This window comes from Copidosoma floridanum, unplaced genomic scaffold (genome assembly GCF_036245765.1).
Source record: "Copidosoma floridanum isolate Cflo_tuat_1 unplaced genomic scaffold, Cflo_Japanese_pri ptg000009l, whole genome shotgun sequence".
In the NCBI taxonomy this organism is placed as follows: Eukaryota; Metazoa; Arthropoda; class Insecta; order Hymenoptera; family Encyrtidae; genus Copidosoma; species Copidosoma floridanum.
In genome coordinates, this window is record NW_028321886.1 from 4,861,406 (window position 1) to 4,881,754 (window position 20,349).

A 20,349-nucleotide genomic window follows, 5' to 3' on the forward strand; every position below is an offset into this window, starting at 1 on the left:
CGAAACAAAACAACACTGGTATATTTATTTAGTTATCGTTTCTATAGATAGCGCCATTCAAATTTACAATCAGCGCCATCTCGCGTGGCTGATTTCGAATTAAAAAGTAAGCCCCTAACACGGAACTGATAATACGACGGGAGAGACGGGAGTTGATAGCGTGTTGCTCGCGTGTCGCGTTAATCGTGTTTCACTAACATTTCTATTTCATATGATGAATCTGCTATAAAAGATCTTTTTGTTATGAATTTTCTTTTTTGAATCGAAATACTATAGTATATGTGTGCACACCACTTTATCATCTTATTTTTGTAACTTTTGTGATTTGTGACACTCGTGACTTCAGCAGACGTTATGACATCGTTTACAGTGCCGGTTACTGTTAAATTCGCCCGTATTGCGATGGAAGGGATTTTTCAAACCAACAAAAACATCTTGAGGTAAAGTAATTTTACAAATAACAATATTTGTCATTGCAAACAGTATTAACCGATTACACTACATTGCATCTTAATCGATCAAGTTTTAAGGTTAAGTGTTATCTAACAGAGATCGTCCAGTTGTGGATTTAGTGTGAATAATTTTTTTTTATAATTTTTCATTTCCTAATTTTTCTAATCACGATACCTACCTATAGCCATTAGTATAGGCAAAAAATTTTATGAGTGAGATCTGATGCAATTTTGATGTTGTATTCTCTACTTTTTCATCCATTGAATTTCGTCTGCTAATATTCTTATAGCAACAGATTACAACATTTATTTACAATATTTCTCTTCGAAAAACAATTTTTTTTTTTTTAGGCCAACAAGGTGTTCTTCTTATGTTGTACTAAAAAATAACTTAAGCACAGCAGCAGAACAAAAAAACGAAAGCAATCAAGCAAATAATGAACAAAACTTATCTGAAAATGAGAAGAAGTTGAAGTCAGAAGTCGAATCGTTGACAAAAGAAGTGACAGAATCAAAAGAAAAAAATGCTGAACTCAATGATAAATACAAAAGAGCATTGGCTGATAGTGAAAACTTGAGAGTGAGATTAACAAAACAGATAGAAGATGCAAAAATCTTTGGGATTCAAGGATTTTGCAAGGATCTACTGGACGTTGCCGATATCCTTGGTAAAGCCACAGAAAGTGTTCCAAAGGATGAAATCACGGAAAGAAATCCTCACCTAAAAAGCCTCTATGAAGGCTTGACTATGACTGAAGCACAACTTCACAAAGTATTCAAAAAGCATGGTTTAATCTCTGTGAATCCTCTCAATGAAAGATTTGACCCCAATCAGCATGAAGCTCTCTTCCAGCAGGTAATGCAGAATACAGAATACAAGTTATTTTACTTTTTGCTTCAAATTATTAGTTTCTATTTACATTTGCAGGAAGTTGAAGGCAAAGTACCAGGAACAGTCGTAGTTGTCTCGAAAATTGGTTACAAGCTGCACGAGAGAATAGTTAGACCAGCACTTGTTGGTGTTGCTAAAGGTTAAAGTTAGTATTCTAGATCACCAGAATACACGTTAAAATTTAATTAAAAGAAATTTTTAATGTAACTAAACATTACCTTACTGCAACGATAATCTGTGAGTTCACAGGCATTAAAAATATATTTAATTATGTACATTAAGTCAGACTCTATTTGTTGTAAAATACGAAACCAATAAGTACTGGTTAAATGGTGTCGCAAAATGAATAAATCGGTTGTTTTTTTTTTCAAATGTTAGATTTATTTATACAAACACCTCTACTCAAAACATATCAATAAATATACAATTTTAATATCACGTAATAAAGGATCATCTAGCTCAGCAGCGTTCAAAGATTTTGTACAAGTCTGGTAAATTAGCCAAAGTTGTCATGGTCAAATCTTGAAAATAAGTCTGAGGTGGCAAAAGACTCTCCTTGATTGCACTGTACAAAATGAATTCAGTAACGTGTTTCCATGAATCATTGGTAGTATCGATATGGCTGTATAATCTCGCAGTTTCTCGACATATATCACGAAAGCAAGGCTTTTCTTTGTTCCAATTAACTTCCGTTGACAATCTTAAAATATAGAAAGGAATTGCGGCTTGACTTGGAAAATAATTTTCTGAAAATTGTAATAAAATGTAACTGGCAATTTTAAAAAAATATAAATTTGTTAGTAATGAATAAAGATTTCGTATACCTATCAAGTAGGGTAAAGTCTTCAGACGTCCTTTTTTATCAATATATATTGAAAAATACTGCCGCAACATATCTGCCTTCTCCAACAATAGTTCTTGCACTCGTTCAGCTAGTTCATTTTTGTCCCCTGCTTCTTCAGTCCAGCCTGATTCTTCACATTCGAGACCAAGTTTAGCCAAGTCTTTGATAAGAATTGGCTCCTATGAAAAGTACATTGCAAAGAAGAATATATTTTACTTTTTTTTTTTTTTTTTTTTTTTTTCATCAATTTACTTACAGTAAATTTTATGACACCGTAATTTGCAAAATCATAGAGCATGATTTGATAAAAAAGATCTTCTCTGTAACAGAATAAAAATTTGATCCAGAATTGTAATCATGTGAGACTTGAGGTAACGATATTACAACAACTTACGCAAGTTTTTTCGTTTGACACGAGTATAATTGAGGTCCACTTTGAATCAATGCTGAGTGTTCATCAATGCATCCAACAAAAATTAAATTTGAAAGTACGACACGTAAACCTTGATGATATGATTCTTCTACTTCTTTTCTCAAAGTTAGTACACTCAATAATTTTGTCTCAACTTGAATTTCATTCACAGAATATGATCTAAAGTGAACAGGTGGTCTGATTTCAGGTGAATGTGGATCGTTTTTATCCATCTTATCAGCTTCTTCGTCGTTTTCTACAGTTAGAGTATCATTTTTTTCCAACTCTCCTTTCTCTGAATCCTTAGTAACTTCTGTTCCGTCCTTATCGTTTATTTCTTCATTAGCATTGGTAATTTGTATTGATACATCTGGAGCCTGACAATCTGATGAAGCAACTTCATAATCATTTACTTCATTATTTTTATCTGTAGCGATTTGAGTTATTTCGGCACTGTTGATCGTAAAATTGAATTTATCTAATTTTTGGTCAGCAGCATCCGTACGTACAAAATCTTTAGCATGAACTTTCTTTGGTTTGTCCTGGTTATCTTCAAAATCGTCTGACAAAACTTGTTCCATTAATTCCTTAGGTAACTCTAATTTTGGAGGTGCATTATTCAGGGTAAAAATTCGATAGTGATTATTATCAAGGAGTTTCTCGCTTATAGCATCTCTGATTTTTCCAATAATCGCATCTTCGTGGAGAAACCGTACTTCATGTTTTGTTGGGTGTATATTAACGTCAATGTTTTGCGGATCTATGTGTAATGAAATGTAACACCACGGATGTTTTTTTAGAGGTAAATATACAGTGTACATATCTTCGATGACTTTTTTCATTACTGAAAGTACAAAAAAATGTTTTTAACTTGTCACGATGTATTAAGAATAATTTAAAAAATTGATAACTCACTCGAAGATTCAACCAAACGATTGTTGATAAACAGCAGCATAGTCATTTTTTTGTCTGCATAACTAGCGCTGGTGAAGATGGCATGTAATTTAAATTTATACATAGTATCTTCCAATTCAACCTCAAACAGATTTAGAGCAACTTCAGCAGGATACAAAGATTTTATGTTGTTAACTTTCGTAGATGCAGAGGGAGTTTTAACATAAACCGTTGAGTGACCATGTCTTTTGAAAGTAAAACCCACATGCGCGTTATGAACAGCATATTTTATTACAACGTCTTTTATTCTTGTGTGCTCTTCATGTACGCTATTGAGGGCTTTTCTGCGCGTAGCAACGTTGTAAAATAAGTTTTCTACCGTTATTGTTGTTCCTCGGTTGCCGGCACAAGGAACAGGTGGTGCTTTTAATTTGCCATCCACGTACGACGCTCTGAAAACACATTTTCCGATAAAATAACATTTATTTATTAAATACATAAAAAATAGTTTGCTCGATTATTTACTTGTAAGCACACTTTTCTTTATCTGTCTTTGTTGTTATAGTAAGCTGGGCAATGTGACTGATACTAGCCAGGGCTTCACCTCTAAAGCCATAGGTGGCAATGGATTTAAGATCATTGAAATCTTGCAATTTACTTGTAGTAAAACGTTCACAGACAATATCCAGGTCCTCCTTGTTTATACCAGTTCCATTATCTTGGATCTTGAACGAGAAAACGTAATCAAGAAAATGAAATTAAATGAAGATAAGCAAACGGAGATAGACGAACTGTTTGATGAACACCTGCAAGAATTTTAATCCTCCATCCTTTATGGAAATAATAATATTTGTTGATTTCGCATCAAGACTGTTTTCAATCAGCTCTTTCAGAGCATTAGCCGGCCTCTGGATAATCTCGCCAGCGGCAATGCGATTGACGACCACCTGGTCGAGTTTCCGAATTTTTCCAGGAGTATGTGTCTCGCTCATTTTGAATTTCAACCACTAATGCACATTGTCATTTAAAACAAACAGCAACGACGGTATCCTTCGACTGGCCCGAATCCTCCTGTCAATTGTAGCCGTTGAAAAACAACACTCGACACTCTGGAAAAACAATCTTTGATGATCAATAATCAAAACAAACGCCCGCGTTTTTTTTCACAACTGTAGGTTTGTTCGTGTATACATGTGGTCCGCCGGATCGTACAAAACCACGTGTGCGAGTTGTTCTGTCGCGTTCCGACCGTCATAGGCGAATCAACAGAGTTTGCAGGTTCGTGCCAAAAAGACAGAGAGTCGTTGAAGCAGCAAACCCGACTTTTATATTAAAAGTTTACTTCGTAACTACATTATTCATCCAAGTACATGCGAATTATCAGTTTAGTTTGACCATTACGAGCACACTCGCATGATAAGAGCGAAATATATTAAATTCCTGCATGTTCTCTTTGAAATCCCGCCGATGATATGCGCGCGCAAGTAAAAAAGAGATTTTAAATTTGAAAAAACGCATGATGAAGCGCTTGCAAGCGCGGCCCGTCGCCAAGACGACGCTCAGCCGCTGAAAATGACAAACAATTCGACCTCGGCATCGATCACACTACGATGGCCGAATTGCACCTGATAGGCACGATCGCGTCGTCGAGAAACTTTCCCCAGCCTCGTTTATTCTGCAAATGGAGCTGCTCCACAGGCAAGACATGGGGCCCTTTTCTTTCTTTTTTTTTTTTTCCACTTTTCAATTTAAAAGCTGCTTTTCGGTGACGTTTGTGTTGCAGATAGCGGATGGAAGATAATTAACGGCAGTGCCGAGGGACAGACGCAGGAGTGCTTCGACGCGTACGCCAACGAGCCGGTCTGGGATCATCCGATCGACGTGCACTTTGCCACGCAGACGCTTCAAGGCTCGCCTAAGATTTTGCTGCAAGTTTTTTGCCGGGACAGTTACAACAGGATCCTGTTTGTCGCCTACGGTGTCTGTACTGTACCTCTAAAGCCCGGCTTTCATTCCCTCGAGTGCCACACTTGGAAACCCATTGGTATGAACAATATTCCCACATACTCATATCCGTTTCAATTTGAGCTCTCTTTTTTTTCTTTTTTTTTTCTTTACGTATGGTTTTTCAGGCGATTGGCAGGACAGGCTGAAGGATAAATTTTTAGGCACGACTCTGCAGTTGAAATCACCGGACGTTTTGGTCAATGCAGATGACAGATTCGAATTGCTCACCGAAAGCATGGGCACCGTTAAAATAGATCTTTACGTGCTCGTTAGGAATTTCGACAAGTTTGGCTGCCACTTATGACCAAACAGATAGGCAATTCAACGATCTTTTTGCAAACCCCCTTCTCGCCATGGCTGCAATCCGAAAACTAGTTTTAATTTTGTACTCGTTGTCATTCGTACTAGCGATATTTGGGGACGAGGCAGGAGATACGAATGACGATTCTTGCTCGAACGGTACTATTTGCGCGAATGCTACGGTTTCGGCTAATCCTATGAAAAATGGAAATAATAACGGGAATGGCGACGAAGATGACTTGGACGATGTAAATATTGAAGAATTAACCAAAGGTATTTTTAATTTTCCTGGAAGTACAAAAACTACCACGCAAAAGCCGGTTTCTGTAACCACCGAGAGTAACCCTGTAAATAAAAAGAATGCTGAACCAAGTAATAATAACGATTCACCGAAACTTCAAAAAGCACTGGAAGAGAGGTCAAAAGAAAAATTTTGCAATTGTGATTTAACTGTAAGTTTCGAATACTACTAATCGGGAATAAGCTGTTGGCCTTTAATATTAGTTTTCTTTTTTTTTTCTAGATTGATGTTTGTGACATAAACTGTTGTTGTGACTTAGATTGTAAAGATTTTCATCTTAAAACTTTTTCTCACTGTGTTGATCGTGATATTAATAAGGAAAAAGATATGTGGTCCTGCCATCAGAAACCTTTTTTCAGGCATAACGAAACGAGATTTATCTTGGAAAAAGTTGTCGATAGTTTATTTTGTATAGCATCTGATAATCTTCCGCCAATGTACAGTTTGACCAGCCATTTGGTAAGTTTTTTTTAAATTTTTATTAATTATCTTAAAACTAAAACTGATGTATTAAATCTACATTTAAATGTCATTCATAGAAAATTGACGATGAAAAAAGTTTAAGAAATGTTATAACTAATAATAGACCATCTGAATTTAAATGGAAACTTGAGACTAAAAAAATTGTCAATCAAGAATTCAATTTTTCAAATGTGTTCAGACATGGAGATACGATATGGAAGATTGACAAAAGCTCTTTGCTACCGTTCGGTAAAAAATTTTTTTCTCAGCCTTATAATAAAATGTTTACAACTAAAATTACGTGTCGGTACACTTAATTAATTTTTATATTCTTTATTAGAGCTCCCACAAGCTGGTTTCGGAAGAGGATGCAATTTTAAAAAGACTGTGAAATACCTTGAAGACTGGCAAACATCTTGTCATCAAACTAATCTCAACAATGACAATCTATTTCTTTTTCCAATTAATTTTGGCAATTTCTCTGTCGTAGCTCTACCTTCAAAGTTTAACACTCAGTATTTATCACAAGATTGTCCTAACAACGTCTGTCGCTCTACTAATGTGTTTTACTGTTCTGAATCTTTTAAACTTTGTAAAACGAACATGACCTTCAAAGGATTCTGCCGAGAAAATGTGTGCAATAATGTAGTAAAAAAAGCAAGATACACATTTTATCACAGTGGAAGTGACGGTATTCAACATATTGAGGCTCATGTACATCTAGCAAACGTATCTGCTGATTTTAAACAAGACTTTCAAGTGTTGTATAAATGGTTTGGACTCAACAACTCGTTTATTTTCGAAAGAAGCGGAAATCCTGGTTATATTGAGGGAAAACCAATATTTGTTGGAACCCAAATGGAAAATAAAACGGATGATACAGTCGTAAAGTATATAGTTTTCAACACAACTCATCCTCACTTAACTTTGCCAATGGCAGATAGAAACGGCGTGTGTAACGAAGTTAAGCGATATTCGGTGAAATTTTTAGAAAATGTTAAACTGAAGTGTTCCATTACTGTCAAAACTAGCAATTTTTCGACAACAACTTGCATCAAGCTGCAAAATCGTACGTTTGAAACACTTGTCAACTTCATGATGATGAAAAATTTTGACAAGATAAATTTAAATAGACAATTCATTTCAAAATCGGGTAATGCCACGGATAGTAATATCGGCAGCTGGGCCAAAATGTTTTTTGAGAAAATTCCTCAAAATGTAATAACTGCTCAGATAATAAATAACGAGATCCAGTGTTCAGGATTGGTGACTTCGGTTGCGTTTGACATAGTACATTCATTAATATCCAAACCAGGTACGAATAATAACCACGTGATTTTGGGTATAGGTGTGACATTTTCGCAAGAAGTCGATCTAAAATGGACAAAATGTACTTCGTACAATAGTAAAAACTGCATCGACACATTGCAATTGGATTTGGTCAATTATGCATCATTTCATGATGTTTCCAAGCCTACAAGGTATTATATTGCTGGTGGACCTAATTTAGATATAAGTTTACCTTATGACTTTTTCTATCCGTTTTTAAGTCAATCGAAATCGTGTGTGCCCACTTTGTCTAATAGAATACTTTATAATTTTTACACCATTTTTAGTATATTATATTTGTATGATTTTGTATAAAAATATAACTGAAATACATTTGTGTTCAATTTTACACGATTAAAGTACTTTCAATATGTATAAAATAAATAATAAAACCATTTTGAAATTTGGAAAACAGTTGTTTTATTATAAATAATATGTAACTCTTAAAAAGTAATTACATCTTTTTCTGGTACATAAATATTTGGAAAATTATTACTAGCTTGATCTCATCAACTTTTACTAGACTATTTCATTTTTAAGCTAGCTGAGGATGACTAGTTAACTTATGTACATTTAGAAAATGTTGATTTTTTTTTTTTTACAACTTCAAAAATCACTTGGAGATTTTTTGAAGTTTAAAATAATTTCACGTTGACCTTCCTTACACATTAGCATACAAAAAAAGGATTTCACACACAGCACATTGGTTTTCTAATACTTAGTGGAATGTCGATGATGACAAGCGACATTAAAAAGATACAGGTGTAAGTCAAAGCAAAGATCCAACATCTCAACTGATAACCAATAATATAACTTAGGTATAGCTATTTCCTGTCTGTAATCAAATGCCACGATCATCAGTTACAATGATTCTGAATTTCTTTGTTTTTTTTTTTTTTTTTGTTGGAAAAAAAAATCCCACATTTTTTCTTCAATAATCTAACCTTTTTTTGCCATTGCAAACCCAATGCCTAAGATACCGGCTACACCTACAATAGCTCCAGCTATTGCCATGCCTTTGAGTCCCTCTGAAAGAGCCGACAGTTAAAAACTTTTAAATACCGGATACTATTATTTTAACATACCTCTATCCATTTTTTTTTTGATAATCTGTTCCAAATGCTGTACTTGGGTATTCCCAGGTTCAATTTGAAGAAAAGAGCGAACGTAAGATAATGCTTGTGAATATTCCTAAAGAAAATAAACCACTTCAATAAACTCTATTTAGCTGATTGAATGACTATTAATAACGCAAAAATTTTCTTGGTAATGAGTAGATGATAAAAAAATCTTAAGGACAATGGAAGCATGAAATTTTTTAATGATCAAGTAATAAATCAAGGCAAGGAAATATAATAATAAAATAATAAATATAATAATTACCTTTATCCTCGCATTACCAATGGCAAGATAGTATAGAGAGTCCCTTTTTTCACTTTCACCATTATTCGCATACAAATCTTCAAGAAGCATAATACCTTTCCTGATGTCTGCTGGGTATTTACTCCGCACCAAACACCAGGCATATTGAAACTGTGCCTTTTGATCTACTGACCCATTGTGCAGCTGTTCATTGTACATACACTCATATTTCTGAAAAATACATTAAAATTATACTTTTTCCCAATAATACAGCTTTAAATGATATGTTTTACAAATGATCAATTTAATACGAGCTCAATATAAAGTTGACGCAATTTTTTAGCTTTTGACAGCTATGACGTGTAAGTACAGAACTGTTATAGCAATAGCTCTTGGGAATGAGTCATCGACGAAATTATGCACAGAGACTCATCTTTGAGAATGTAAAAATACTCTAGTTAATCAATTGGATGTATGCTTAAAAAAAAAAAAAAACCATAAATTTACAGACAAATGCGATTGTCATTAGTGATTTAGCTCTTTTCTATAGTTGTAGTAGGAAAAAGAAAACAAATAACGAAATCTGCAATCTGTAGCTTTGAAGAAGCTTTACAAAATGATGTGTTATTACGGAAAATATTTTAAAACACCCGACAAAGTAAAACAATGTACAAGACTGTAGGAGATTGTGAAAACAATAAGGGACGATAAAATTTTCTTGAAAACTCACTTTCAAATCCTCAGAGGAAACGATCTCGTCCAGTACATCCTCCATTTTAACGTTTACTTCACACACTGCAGCCGCATGTAAAAGAGAAACGCAAATGAATGAGAGCATAAAAAAGAGAGATCGGAGAGAGGAGAGAGGTAAGGTTACGTTAAATACGTATATATATATATATATATATATAAATATATATATATTTAAACTTCATACATATATGTACATTTTCAGGTCGATTTTCAGGTAAAAGATAAATTGCACACTTGCCTCAAATAGCACAAACAACGTAAACATTTGATGTTCTATCTATAAAATTAGTTGCGGCTGGTTTATAATCGATTACATGTCTCTACTACAAGTAGTAATTATTATTTGGATCAGCGCCATCTAGCGTTGCAGATTTCTGAACTAAAAAGTGGCCCTAAAATTCTGAAGGAGAGCTTTCGGCAGTTTAGGCCCTAGAGCCATTTTATCAATTATAAACCAGCCGCAACTAATTTTATGAATATAAAATAAAAATTAAACATTGTTTGTGCTATTTGCGGCAAGTTAAAGCAATACACGGTCAGTTAGTTAATCCAGGGTGGGGGTAGGTACCAACTTAATACTTTAACCAACGCATCATTTCCGAACAGAGCCTTGTTCATCATCACCCTTCATCTTGATGGCGCTCCTTTTTTATTTTTTTTATCCAAATCCCGCCAAACCCTCCGATCAGAAAGCAGAGTAGGCATGCAATCGAAGCAACCCACTTGCAAGCCAGACCAGAGAGGGGTTACGTAATTATACCTATATATGTAGCATGTAGATGTACCTAGTAGTAAGGTAGTAAGCTAGTAAGTATGTAACGCAAGTACACACACAGGGACACGGCAGCAAAAGCAAACAACGCGCATCGCGTCATACACATCAGGGAGCTTGGCAGCTTGCACTGCTTGCAGCAAATGCAACATAGAGGTCAGGTTAGAGGAGCTTTCCGGATAAGGTTGGGTTTGTTTTTATTATCGTCGAGGCGCGGCGCGCGTTTTTTTTTCAACCTTCGAAAACCGCGTGTGCTGCGCGCATCGCTAAACCGCGAATCGGGAAATCCGAAAAATCACCCGAAAATCGGCATGACAGCGCAACCCAAGGTCCTTTGGTGATAAGAGGACCGACGCCTTGCATAGTGCGACGCGCAGTTAGCCAAGAGACGCTTGATATTTTTCCGTGACGAGAAAAAAAAAAAAAAAAAAAAGTCCGAACGCAATAAAAGAAACAGGTGGTCGCGATTTGGCGCTCGATGCGTTTCTTGAAACTACAGTGGATCTAAGGATGGAGAATAAACCCCAGGTCAAAAGTGAGCCCCAGGAGGCGTCGGAGCCTGAACCTCAAAGTAGGTGGATACATCTTGAAGCTTCTTAGATGTTGCTTGCCCTACTTGGATTGGTGCATTCTTCAGTTGTTGATGTTGTTGTTGTCTTGCTGTTTTTTCTCTTTCTTTTGAATACCATCAGATTTTGAACCAGTTGAAAACAATTTTACGCCTTTGCATGAGCATTTTACGGGATGATTGACAATTTCTTAATTAATTAATGGGACTGTACGCTGCTCTTGTGATGTATGCCCTATTGGATCAATATAAACAGTATCCATGCCAAGTGTGTTGCTATTTATACTAGCTACAGTATATTTGTCTTGGATATTCCGTTCATGAAACGCATTTTGTTGTGTAAACACTAGTTTCTTAAAAAAATTTTTGTATTAGTATTTAATTTTTTTTTTTTTTTTTTTTCTTTTTCAGAAAAAGAAAACAGTAATAATACAGAAGATACACCACCAGCAAAAAAAGAATGTCATGGGAAAACTAAAAATTTGCAAATCATTGAAACAACAATATTGCCTCCCCCACCTCCTCTTCAAGCAAATCTATTTTTTGAGTTGTTCTATGATGGACCCTACGATTTGACACTGTTCAATCGCTCGTGGGGAATCCACAGAGTTCCACCTCCTAATAGAGCTATTGTCCTGTCAGAAATGACGCTACTTGACATGTCTTTGCCACCCTCATATAAAAAGAAGGTGAGTAATGGCCACAAATCTGCAGTTTGTTAATACTTACAAATGGTAAATCCGGCTCTTTGTTTGCAGGTCATATTGACAGAAAGTCTAACATTCAAGGCTTTTGTGTTAGATAAGCTGGTTGTTGAGAAAAAATTGGACAAAGACAATACAAAAGAGGACTTTGAGGATTCTTTTGTCGAAATTTTAAATATGATGGTTTGTAAAGGTGGTCCATCGGTTAAAGACATCGAAGACTTGGAGCTGATGAAATTTGCATACAAGGATTACTACAGCAATCGATGGAGACACAAATCCTGTACTATAATAATCGAGAGGCCAGATGCTTGCCGGCCGTGTACATACCTTGAAAAGTATTTTCAAGAATGGTTTAAGTACAATTCAAAAGATAAGCAGCTTTAATTAGCAAAGTAAATTTCGATTTTATCATGAAAATCTAAAGAATCTAGTTTAATATTTAAAAAAAAATGTAATGAAAGAAACTAGTTTATTATTTAGGAGAAAAACAAAAAAATGAGAGTCATCAACTTCTAACAGTATTTTCATATACATAAAATTATATATATTTATTTTTGAATAATCAGTTGGAAGATATATATTTATATACTTTTAGGTCGGATTTTTTTTTTTAAATAAAAATGTTAAGTATTGTTTTACCAAAGCTTTTAATTTTACTTCTAGAACAAAAAACGTAATTTACTTAAATGCTTATTGCGTGACTAATTTCAATAGACGTAAATAACAATATTATGTAGTCTGTGTATGTTTTATGTAACACATTATTAACCATGTAATATTTACAAATGACTATTTGTACTCTTGCAGGATCATATCCAACATTTCGTTTATTCCTTATTCACAGTATCATGCTTCAGCAAATAATTTGTTCAAATGTTTTATTGTGGAATAAAGTGGCAACCCCACAACTGTATAAAAGTCTCCATTTATTTTTTCCACTAAGCATCCACCTACCCCTTGTACTCCAAAACCTCCAGCTTTGTCCCTTAAAGAAAGTTATAGAAGCTCAATACATTTACACTCAACAGTTCCATGATTTCATCAGAAATACTTACAGTGGCTCTTCAGTATCGACGTAAGCTCGAATTTGATCTTCAGATATATTTCCAAATTTAACTTCCGTGGAATCCCAAAATTTTACTTCTTTCTTTGGTGTTTTCAAACAGACACCAGTAAAAACTATAAGCTTTTTTCCATTTAAACTGGAAAAATAAATATATATTTGCTATTATTGTTGTCTAGGAGTAACAGAAAAAAGTTTCATGTACCTTGACAGCATCTTGATCGCGTCGTTTTTATCTTTAGGTTTTCCATAAATTAAATCTCCTTGGGTAACAATCGTATCAGCTCCAACAATCAGTGTCGTCTTAGAATCATTGTTTTCTTTCAATTTATCATACACTTCTTGGACTTTGTGTGTTGCCAGATCAACAACGTAATCCCCATGACACTTATAATTACTCCTATTTAAGTTTTCATCAAAAGTTGACGGAATAATTTCGATTTTGATTCCCTGTAAAAATGATCAAATTTTCTAATATTACAAATATACTTATCAGGCAAAGTGTTGTTCTCTCTGCATACCAACCAAATTTTGCAATATTTCTCGTCTCCTGGGCGAACTGCTGGCTAGAATAATTCTTCCTTCTGTGAGACTTTTTGTCGTAGATTTCAACATGTTTGCTGTCTAATTTGCTACTACTAACTGGTACATTTGATGAAATAACTTCTATCATGATTAAATTTTAATTTAAGGTCTTAGGTTATGAAAAATCTCTCTACATGTGTACACACAATAAGTGTGTGAGTGAAGTATTTACATTTTTTTTACAAGGTCAAGGCCATGATCTATCTATTCTCTCTTATCTTGAACAAATTTTTGAGATAATTTTCGATTTAGAAAAAAAACTAAGTGAGTTCAAACGGTCAAACAGCAAACTAAAAATAGTTTGTTTTTCTGATAGTCGATACACGAGATGTCATTATAAAAAAGTAATTGCAACATTAAATTTTTCTTTTTTTTTAAAATAGTATTATAAGGCAATCAAAAATAAAGAATTCAGTGAAAACAGATATCCTGCTATTTTCATGACGTATTAGTTTCCAGCTTAATGGAATGATCGATAAATTTGTGAAAAAATAGTTATCTTATTCTTCTGATTATTGGATGTTTTTCCTAGAATGATTTCTGCTGACACCATCAAATTCACTGGTTACGAATTAATTCGATTAAAATTATTGTTATCAAACATTCTGAAAGTAACTGATATAACAATTAGGAGGGATGTGTGGTGAAAAAATTATGAAAACTCATGTATTATCTGTGAAGATCTGGATTTATTCAAGAGTATGATTGTATATGGTACATAAAATGTTTAGTCTGTTTTATGTTTCAAAGGTATATTAATATACTTTTAATTGTAAAAACTCAATGTAAATTACAAAACTGAAAAAAAAAATGTATCAAAACATACAATGATTTTTTAAATGTACATAAATACACTGTCAAAGTTCATTTCCATTCAATGAGAGCTTTTAATCCAGATAAATGGTAATACCTCGTTGATAATAATGATAATAATACAAGTAATAGTAATAACCATATATAACTAGTAATAATAGTAATAGTCGCCACTATAACACTACGTCATTAAATATTCTTTATACATGTACTACATTTTTTTTTAATTTATAAATTTTCATCGCTTATATTTTATGCATAAATACGTTCAGAATATTTGTTTGCATAGTTATTTCATTTGCTTCAATGATATATGGAATATTGTGTTAATTGTGTGTAATTTACCACTCGTCTAATGATTTCGTGCTTACATTTCGAAAATCGAGATTCTCTTATGTATAAATATTTATGATGAATATGCAAGACAATTTGGCTTTAGATTTTTTAATAAGGTCAACAAAAAATGTAACAAGCTTAGTAGATTTAATAATCCAAGGTCATAAAAAGCACCTTTAACAAGAGAATAGCAAAAATTTATTAATCGTTCAATAAGGAACTAACTAATGTTTGATTTTTTTCAACATAAATACAGTCTATCTTAATGCATTCAAGTCTTGAATTCAATTATGTTCGTTACTGAAGATCATTATAAGCAAGTACTAATGCAGTTGTATGTTGTATATACTTTACATAAAAAAATCTTAATGATTCAGGTGGTATATAAATTTTAATATCTAAAACACGAATCAAAGATTCGTTAGTATGAATGTATTTGAAAATTTAAAATTCTACATCCTAACATTTTTTCCTGAGAAAGTCGTAAGGCTTCTCTGGTACATGTATAATTCTTCTTATCAAACCTCATTCTTCATACGAATGTGTATTATACTCAGTATAAAATTGTGTAGAAAAAAAAGGCACTTTGTATAAATTCTGTATTCTAAAATAGGAAGATAAATGTGTCTTCGCCATGTCAAATTGCAAAAGCTCACTAACTCCGCAGTCACGTACAAAAAATGGTTACATATGAAAAATTGATTTTTTTTTTATTTTTTTTTTATTTTTTTTTACGGCAATGCATTATGTTCCACAAAATTTTGTTTTTGTTTTTTCCTTGCACGAAATCATTAGCAAGCTAAGTTTCGGTAAATAAAAAGATAGTCTAAAATTCTTACTCTACCCCACCTGTGTGTTTATTTATTTTTTGTCAGAGCATATGTATGTCTGTGTGTTTATTTTTAATTTATTTCTCTTAATTTTTATTCTTCGTCCGTCTCATGCTTTGCGCGCACTTTTGATACTGGGCGAAGAATCGTGGAAACGCATTAACAAATGCATCGGGTCTGCGATTCAAGGAAAAAGCCCGGACACGTCAACCTACGCTGTCTCCCATGACCTCGTTATCCGACGAGACCTTAACTTCATTTGTTGCTGATACTGTAGTCGCCGCCGGCGGTGCCTCTAGATCGCTTTGCGCATCAACGAAAATCTAAAGATACATACAACACAAAGGCACATGTCATGAATATATATATATTTTTTTTTTAATTACGAAATTGAACGTATCATTAGTAATTCGACATACTTCTTTATCCGCTCCATCGTTGGATGCGTCCTGGCTTGATTCACAAGTTGCTACTGCAAACAATTTCAAAGTAATTAGTATTTTTAAAGACAATCGAATTTATTTTTATTTAAAGGTATTTATCGACGAGTCAACTTACTTTGTTCATTTTGTACTGCATTCTCTGGCAGTGAAAAATTAACCTCTGTGGTCTCTCGACGTTGAACGTTGGCGTCAATCGCATGCAAACGTTCTCGGCTCCGCCGAAACTCCTTGCGCAATCTTTCTCTTTCCTCGTCTCTTTCTTTGACAATTTTCTGTAAATAAAAATAATCATCAGTCTCAATTCAGTCATTACCGTACAAGTATCCGCAAGTAATGTTAATACTGACGAGCAATTGCGATAACTGTGACGTCAAGGTATTACAAATCGGTTGTAGCGTTGCAACGGGAACCGTGGGTTCTAGTCTGTGGGGATGAGTTCGCGGTGCTGGACACCCTGTGGCCTCACATCCGACGGTGGCTGGGCTTGCGCTCTGCGTAGCGAGCACCGTCTCCGTCTCGCTTACCGTTAGAGCTGAATTGAGCAGCTCGATCAATTGATTAGCTGTAAATAATTTGAATGACTGCATTATCCAAGTAAATGGGAAAAATAAGTTGACCAATGTAGTCGCATCATTTTTCAAAGAAACTTACTTTGACCGATTGCTGAGAGTATGAGTTCAACGGGTTCCTTTTCAAGGACTGGAAGACTGGAGGGCGTTATTTCGGGCGCGCTCTCGGCGTCTGGTTTTGAAATATTGAGAATGTTTTCGACAATGGACTGTTTTTCAAGTAGGGCTTGTTTGATGACATCGTCCTTACGCCGAAGTAATTCTATAACAGAAGGACGAAATAAATGAATTACGGGTTCGTGGGGAAAAAAGAGCAACAGCGCCGATATTTCTTAATAATTTACTCACCGATCGGTGTAAAAACGGGTTCGGCAATGTGAACGGGCCTCTCTTCCACGCAAACTTCAACGGGATCAATGAGCGAGCATTGCGTGCAGGTGACCATCATCAGGGGCTCGCCCGTGCTCGTAGTGCCTACAATGGGAGCAGCGCCCGTTGCCCGTGCTCCGTTGTGCTCGGGCTTCTTGCCGGAAGTCCCGGCATCTTCGATGGGGGACACAGGCTTCGCCGCTGCGCCCACCGCATTCGTCGTCGTCGTAGCCGCTGCCGCTGTAGCTCTTTCTTCATCGTCGTGTTCAACGCTGCTGTTGCTGCAGCTGCTGTCGTTATAGGCGACTGCCGCTGAGTCTGTTAATTCTGTCTGTGGTTGCTGCGCGGCAGCTGTCGTTGGCGTTTCCTTGTCCAGTTGCTCTGGTTTGTCATTCGGGCGAGACACCTCATTGCTGTTTTGCTGCACCTGTTGGTGTTGTTGCTGCTGCTGATTGACAGGTTGGGCGATCGGTACGGGCTCAGGGAGGAGTTGCTGGTCCTCATTGACTTCGCTCAGATCGCCCGATGAGGAGCTCGGAGGTATGAGGCGCCTGGCCTCGCGGTCGCGGGCCTTGTGCACCTCGGCCGTCTCGGAGATGTGTTTGCACCAGAGCTGACGCTCCTCGTACGACGAGGCAACGAGATCGTAGATTTGTGCGCCCTTTTGGGCCGTGTTGACGAGATAGAGGGAGCTCTTGTCGACGGCGTTGTGACGCACGAGGACCGTCGAGACCCTGACAATGGGACTGAGCAGCGAGTTCATCTGGTTGAAAAACTTAAGGACGTACTTTTCGTCCTGTCGGTGCAGCAGAATGATGTAATCGTCGAGTAGAACGACGTGGAGATCAACGGGCTTGGCCTTGACGACGCGCCACTGCAATGGACCCTCGTAGATGAGCCGGTGCTTGGTAATGTCGAAATCGGCAAACTCCTTCACGGAGTCTTGATGGTCGACCTTGTCGAAAGCCGCGCGATCGATGAGGCGCTTCATTTCGACGAGCCTGTGATAATCCTCGGCCTCGCGCACCGCCTGATTAACCCGCTGTAAGATCTCGCGACTACGCTCGAGGCTACGCTGCACAGCCTTGCGCTCGCGCTCGTTGGACACGGGCGTGTACTTGTGAAGGTTCTCGAAGAGCAGCGGGTACTTGGTCAGCCGGATCATGCCCGTGAGCAAGTGGTCCTTGAGCTGCAGCCGCCGACACATGGGATTCGCCTCGACCTCGTTCAGAAAGCCATTGAGCTTGGGATCCTTGCGACGTTGCTCGCGCAGTGCGCGCAGTGCGACCTGCTGCTTGGCGCAGTACCTCGAAGCCGCGAGCTCGAACCTCTCACCCGGCTCGTTGTCGAACATTTCGAGCAAAAGGTCGCCCACGTCGGCGACGAGCGGGCTCTCCTTGCGCTTGCGTTTCATCGCCTGGTTGAACTGCGAATGGATCTGGACCATCTCGTCGAGGTTCGAGAAGAGTAGGTCTATCTGGTCGAGGGCCAGGACGGCCTCGTTCTTCATCGGCTTGTGGAAGACTTGCGACAGGACCTTGAGCGCCCGTACGTGCGACCGTTCCGTGTGAAACAGTTCTGCAACGAATCATTACGGGTATTTATAGTAAGTACCACACCTGCTCGGCGCGCATGAATATCATTACAGATGTAATACAACACAAGTACTGACCATTGATGACCTCTTGCCTCTTTTTCTCGGCGTTGCCGAGACTGGCGAGGACGTCCTCGGACACGCCCTGGGTCCAATCCGGGGGATCAGGCTCGACATCGACGTCGCTGTCCCAGGAGGCGGCGGCGCTCGCCGCGGCAGCTGTCGCGCTCCCGGACGAGTGAACCTGTTCGAGGCTCGTGCTCGGGCTGTCGAGGCTGCGCGTCGACAGGCTGCTGTTGGAAGAACTGCCCGCCGAGTTGCCCGGGAAGGCTCCGCCGCCTCCGCCGCCGCCACCGGCACTGCTATTCGCGTCGCAGTCGCTGTTGAAAAAGAAGTTATATATGTACCTACACCGATGCGTATACATAAACGGGCATCATATGTATACATGCACATGTACGCACACACGGAGGAAAAAAAAAAAGAGGAAAAAATTTTTTCGTTTTAGTACTTGTTTTTACAAATAAATTTTTGTTGTTGTTGTTGTATATACATCATTTAATTACTTGTACCAGTTACGTGTCTTGACATGGCCTTTACATGCTACATATAATACTGAATGGTTCATGAAATACGGCAAATAATATAGAAAACCAGAGAAAAAAGGCTAGGCTTTTGTTAAATGTACAATATTTTACGGTAAAGTAAAAACAAATTTATCAAATTCTTTCAACTGCAGCGAATATAAATTATGCAGTACGAAAAGTATTTGTTTTTTTCCTACTGAAAATTTCCACTATTAAGAACTTGTAGTTCACTACGGAGTGAGACATATTAGATCGAGCTGTTTCCACGTAATAGGTGCGAACGCGAACTTTTCAATTAATCATACGTACAGAGGATATTTCGAAAATTGTTCAATTAAATATGAACCTAATCAATCGACCACTAAATTAGTCACGCGTGCGTCAAAGGTCGTAAATAGTAACAGCCACATGTATGTATGGATGACACGCAAATCCCGCAATATCCCATGTATGTAACATGTTAGCCAGACCAAGGGTACGACCCGAAGAAGAATACTTCACATCGCAAAACAACGGAGTCATCCCCAGCGATATAAATTAGCGATAATCATCGTAGCTTGGAAACCCAACTCACAGGTAAACGGGGAAAAGCCAAGTCGCGTCCACTAGTAGTATTAGGAGAAGTGTCTGGGTATACCTATCACACGAACCCTCCCATTAATCTGGGCGCGCTATCTTCCCCAGACCATCCAAGCTCGATCTCCCTCTTGTTTTCTCCCCTATTGGTAAACCTATACCTACACATATACTGCACGTGGGTATGTTTCGTTGTGAATTTATGGGCGGGCGAATAAATGGATTTGCCAATGGTAAAGGTTATTTATTCATGGATTCCCAAAACTAAGGGTAAATTTTTTTATTTTTTTTATTTTCCATTTGTCTGTGCGGACACGAAATTTCGTCGGTCGCTGTTACACTGTACATGTATTCTCGAAAAAACAATCGGCGCGAGGAGAAAACAATCGGCAGGACTAGCTATCAGGTGTACGAGGGATGAAACGAGCCTTTATATATACCGTACGACGATATGATGAATTCGACTCAATGTGATTTAGCTGTCGCGACAACAAAGGGGTTGTACACATAGTTGTCGAGGCCATGTATC

General features: G+C 37.0%; 8 protein-coding genes across 14 annotated transcripts in view; 4 read left to right on the plus strand and 4 right to left on the minus strand.

Moving 5' to 3' along the window:
- The first annotated feature begins 138 nt into the window (after nt 1-138).
- Roe1 (grpE protein homolog, mitochondrial Roe1) lies at nt 139-1,712 on the plus strand. The gene is made up of 3 exons (XM_014355857.3): nt 139-440; nt 804-1,308; nt 1,381-1,712. Exons 1-3 carry the CDS (start codon nt 355-357, stop codon nt 1,486-1,488), a joined length of 699 nt encoding a protein of 232 aa, XP_014211343.2. The 5' UTR covers nt 139-354; the 3' UTR covers nt 1,489-1,712.
- Nucleotides 1,711-4,622, minus strand: Mlh1 (DNA mismatch repair ATPase Mlh1). Of its 2 annotated transcripts, none has more exons than XM_014354754.2 (7): nt 4,301-4,622; nt 4,020-4,219; nt 3,516-3,946; nt 2,583-3,444; nt 2,445-2,508; nt 2,169-2,367; nt 1,711-2,044 (listed from the first exon to the last, which is right to left on the minus strand). In XM_014354754.2, the coding sequence occupies exons 1-7, from the start codon at nt 4,484-4,486 to the stop codon at nt 1,860-1,862; spliced, it is 2,127 nt and encodes a 708-aa protein (XP_014210240.2). In that variant the 5' UTR covers nt 4,487-4,622; the 3' UTR covers nt 1,711-1,859. The 2 variants fall into 2 exon arrangements, with proteins under 2 accessions (XP_014210240.2, XP_014210233.2); XM_014354747.2 differs by having other exon boundaries at nt 1,712-2,090.
- A 482-nt stretch (nt 4,623-5,104) lies between these two features.
- Nucleotides 5,105-5,805, plus strand: LOC149375246 (B9 domain-containing protein 2-like). Its single transcript, XM_089589562.1, has 3 exons — nt 5,105-5,192; nt 5,278-5,538; nt 5,627-5,805. Exons 1-3 carry the CDS (start codon nt 5,105-5,107, stop codon nt 5,803-5,805), a joined length of 528 nt encoding a protein of 175 aa, XP_089445688.1.
- Nucleotides 5,806-5,854: 49 nt separating this feature from the next.
- On the plus strand, nt 5,855-8,208 carry LOC106640610 (B9 domain-containing protein 2). Its single transcript, XM_089589742.1, has 4 exons — nt 5,855-6,253; nt 6,325-6,561; nt 6,642-6,813; nt 6,905-8,208. The coding sequence occupies exons 1-4, from the start codon at nt 5,855-5,857 to the stop codon at nt 8,206-8,208; spliced, it is 2,112 nt and encodes a 703-aa protein (XP_089445868.1).
- An 80-nt stretch (nt 8,209-8,288) lies between these two features.
- Fis1 (Mitochondrial fission 1 protein) lies at nt 8,289-10,093 on the minus strand. Its single transcript, XM_014355868.2, has 4 exons — nt 9,986-10,093; nt 9,277-9,486; nt 8,979-9,084; nt 8,289-8,921 (listed from the first exon to the last, which is right to left on the minus strand). Exons 1-4 carry the CDS (start codon nt 10,091-10,093, stop codon nt 8,833-8,835), a joined length of 513 nt encoding a protein of 170 aa, XP_014211354.2. The 3' UTR covers nt 8,289-8,832.
- A 1,105-nt stretch (nt 10,094-11,198) lies between these two features.
- LOC106640618 (uncharacterized) lies at nt 11,199-12,564 on the plus strand. The gene is made up of 3 exons (XM_014354715.2): nt 11,199-11,351; nt 11,760-12,037; nt 12,107-12,564. Exons 1-3 carry the CDS (start codon nt 11,291-11,293, stop codon nt 12,437-12,439), a joined length of 672 nt encoding a protein of 223 aa, XP_014210201.2. The 5' UTR covers nt 11,199-11,290; the 3' UTR covers nt 12,440-12,564.
- A 127-nt stretch (nt 12,565-12,691) lies between these two features.
- LOC106641069 (uncharacterized) lies at nt 12,692-13,823 on the minus strand. The gene is made up of 4 exons (XM_014355297.2): nt 13,644-13,823; nt 13,324-13,568; nt 13,111-13,257; nt 12,692-13,040 (listed from the first exon to the last, which is right to left on the minus strand). The coding sequence occupies exons 1-4, from the start codon at nt 13,731-13,733 to the stop codon at nt 12,902-12,904; spliced, it is 621 nt and encodes a 206-aa protein (XP_014210783.2). The 5' UTR covers nt 13,734-13,823; the 3' UTR covers nt 12,692-12,901.
- A 549-nt stretch (nt 13,824-14,372) lies between these two features.
- RhoGEF2 (Rho guanine nucleotide exchange factor 2) overlaps nt 14,373-20,349 on the minus strand; it is a 36,159-nt gene continuing 30,182 nt past the window's right edge. For 5 of the 6 annotated variants that reach the window (XM_089589690.1, XM_089589689.1, XM_089589691.1 and 2 more), the window contains 7 exons: nt 18,736-19,064; nt 17,043-18,641; nt 16,777-16,956; nt 16,473-16,687; nt 16,241-16,397; nt 16,102-16,154; nt 14,373-16,005 (listed from right to left, as the gene is read on the minus strand). In XM_089589690.1, the coding sequence (XP_089445816.1) occupies nt 15,889-16,005; nt 16,102-16,154; nt 16,241-16,397; nt 16,473-16,687; nt 16,777-16,956; nt 17,043-18,641; nt 18,736-19,064 (2,650 nt within the window). In that variant the 3' untranslated portion in view covers nt 14,373-15,888. The remainder of the gene's footprint in view (nt 16,006-16,101; nt 16,155-16,240; nt 16,398-16,472; nt 16,688-16,776; nt 16,957-17,042; nt 18,642-18,735; nt 19,065-20,349) is intronic. The other variant, XM_089589687.1, reaches the window with a different exon arrangement.

What these genes read in the sequence shown, in the direction of transcription:
- LOC106640618 (XM_014354715.2), top strand. Translation starts at nt 11,291, where the DNA reads ATGGAGAATAAACCCCAGGTCAAAAGTGAGCCCCAGGAGGCGTCGGAG. An exon ending in GTCGGAGCCTGAACCTCAAA is followed by an intron (nt 11,352 to 11,759) that starts GTAGGTGGATAC and finishes TTTCTTTTTCAG; the next exon opens with AAAAAGAAAACAGTAATAAT. An exon ending in CACCCTCATATAAAAAGAAG is followed by an intron (nt 12,038 to 12,106) that starts GTGAGTAATGGC and finishes CTTTGTTTGCAG; the next exon opens with GTCATATTGACAGAAAGTCT.
- Mlh1 (XM_014354747.2), bottom strand. Translation starts at nt 4,486, where the DNA reads ATGAGCGAGACACATACTCCTGGAAAAATTCGGAAACTCGACCAGGTG. An exon ending in AAAGAAAAGTGTGCTTACAA is followed by an intron (nt 3,947 to 4,019) that starts GTAAATAATCGA and finishes ATGTGTTTTCAG; the next exon opens with AGCGTCGTACGTGGATGGCA. An exon ending in ACGGTGTCATAAAATTTACT is followed by an intron (nt 2,368 to 2,444) that starts GTAAGTAAATTG and finishes TACTTTTCATAG; the next exon opens with GAGCCAATTCTTATCAAAGA.
- Fis1 (XM_014355868.2), bottom strand. Translation starts at nt 10,093, where the DNA reads ATGCTCTCATTCATTTGCGTTTCTCTTTTACATGCGGCTGCAGTGTGT. An exon ending in TTTCCTCTGAGGATTTGAAA is followed by an intron (nt 9,487 to 9,985) that starts GTGAGTTTTCAA and finishes TGTATTTTTCAG; the next exon opens with AAATATGAGTGTATGTACAA. An exon ending in TTGGTAATGCGAGGATAAAG is followed by an intron (nt 9,085 to 9,276) that starts GTAATTATTATA and finishes TATTTTCTTTAG; the next exon opens with GAATATTCACAAGCATTATC.
- LOC106640610 (XM_089589742.1), top strand. Translation starts at nt 5,855, where the DNA reads ATGGCTGCAATCCGAAAACTAGTTTTAATTTTGTACTCGTTGTCATTC. An exon ending in TTTGCAATTGTGATTTAACT is followed by an intron (nt 6,254 to 6,324) that starts GTAAGTTTCGAA and finishes TTTTTTTTCTAG; the next exon opens with ATTGATGTTTGTGACATAAA. An exon ending in ACAGTTTGACCAGCCATTTG is followed by an intron (nt 6,562 to 6,641) that starts GTAAGTTTTTTT and finishes TGTCATTCATAG; the next exon opens with AAAATTGACGATGAAAAAAG.
- Roe1 (XM_014355857.3), top strand. Translation starts at nt 355, where the DNA reads ATGACATCGTTTACAGTGCCGGTTACTGTTAAATTCGCCCGTATTGCG. An exon ending in ACCAACAAAAACATCTTGAG is followed by an intron (nt 441 to 803) that starts GTAAAGTAATTT and finishes TTTTTTTTTTAG; the next exon opens with GCCAACAAGGTGTTCTTCTT. An exon ending in ATGAAGCTCTCTTCCAGCAG is followed by an intron (nt 1,309 to 1,380) that starts GTAATGCAGAAT and finishes TTACATTTGCAG; the next exon opens with GAAGTTGAAGGCAAAGTACC.
- LOC106641069 (XM_014355297.2), bottom strand. Translation starts at nt 13,733, where the DNA reads ATGTTGAAATCTACGACAAAAAGTCTCACAGAAGGAAGAATTATTCTA. An exon ending in GCGATCAAGATGCTGTCAAG is followed by an intron (nt 13,258 to 13,323) that starts GTACATGAAACT and finishes TTATTTTTCCAG; the next exon opens with TTTAAATGGAAAAAAGCTTA. An exon ending in GTCGATACTGAAGAGCCACT is followed by an intron (nt 13,041 to 13,110) that starts GTAAGTATTTCT and finishes ACTTTCTTTAAG; the next exon opens with GGACAAAGCTGGAGGTTTTG.
- LOC149375246 (XM_089589562.1), top strand. Translation starts at nt 5,105, where the DNA reads ATGGCCGAATTGCACCTGATAGGCACGATCGCGTCGTCGAGAAACTTT. An exon ending in CAAATGGAGCTGCTCCACAG is followed by an intron (nt 5,193 to 5,277) that starts GCAAGACATGGG and finishes TTTGTGTTGCAG; the next exon opens with ATAGCGGATGGAAGATAATT. An exon ending in CCACACTTGGAAACCCATTG is followed by an intron (nt 5,539 to 5,626) that starts GTATGAACAATA and finishes ATGGTTTTTCAG; the next exon opens with GCGATTGGCAGGACAGGCTG.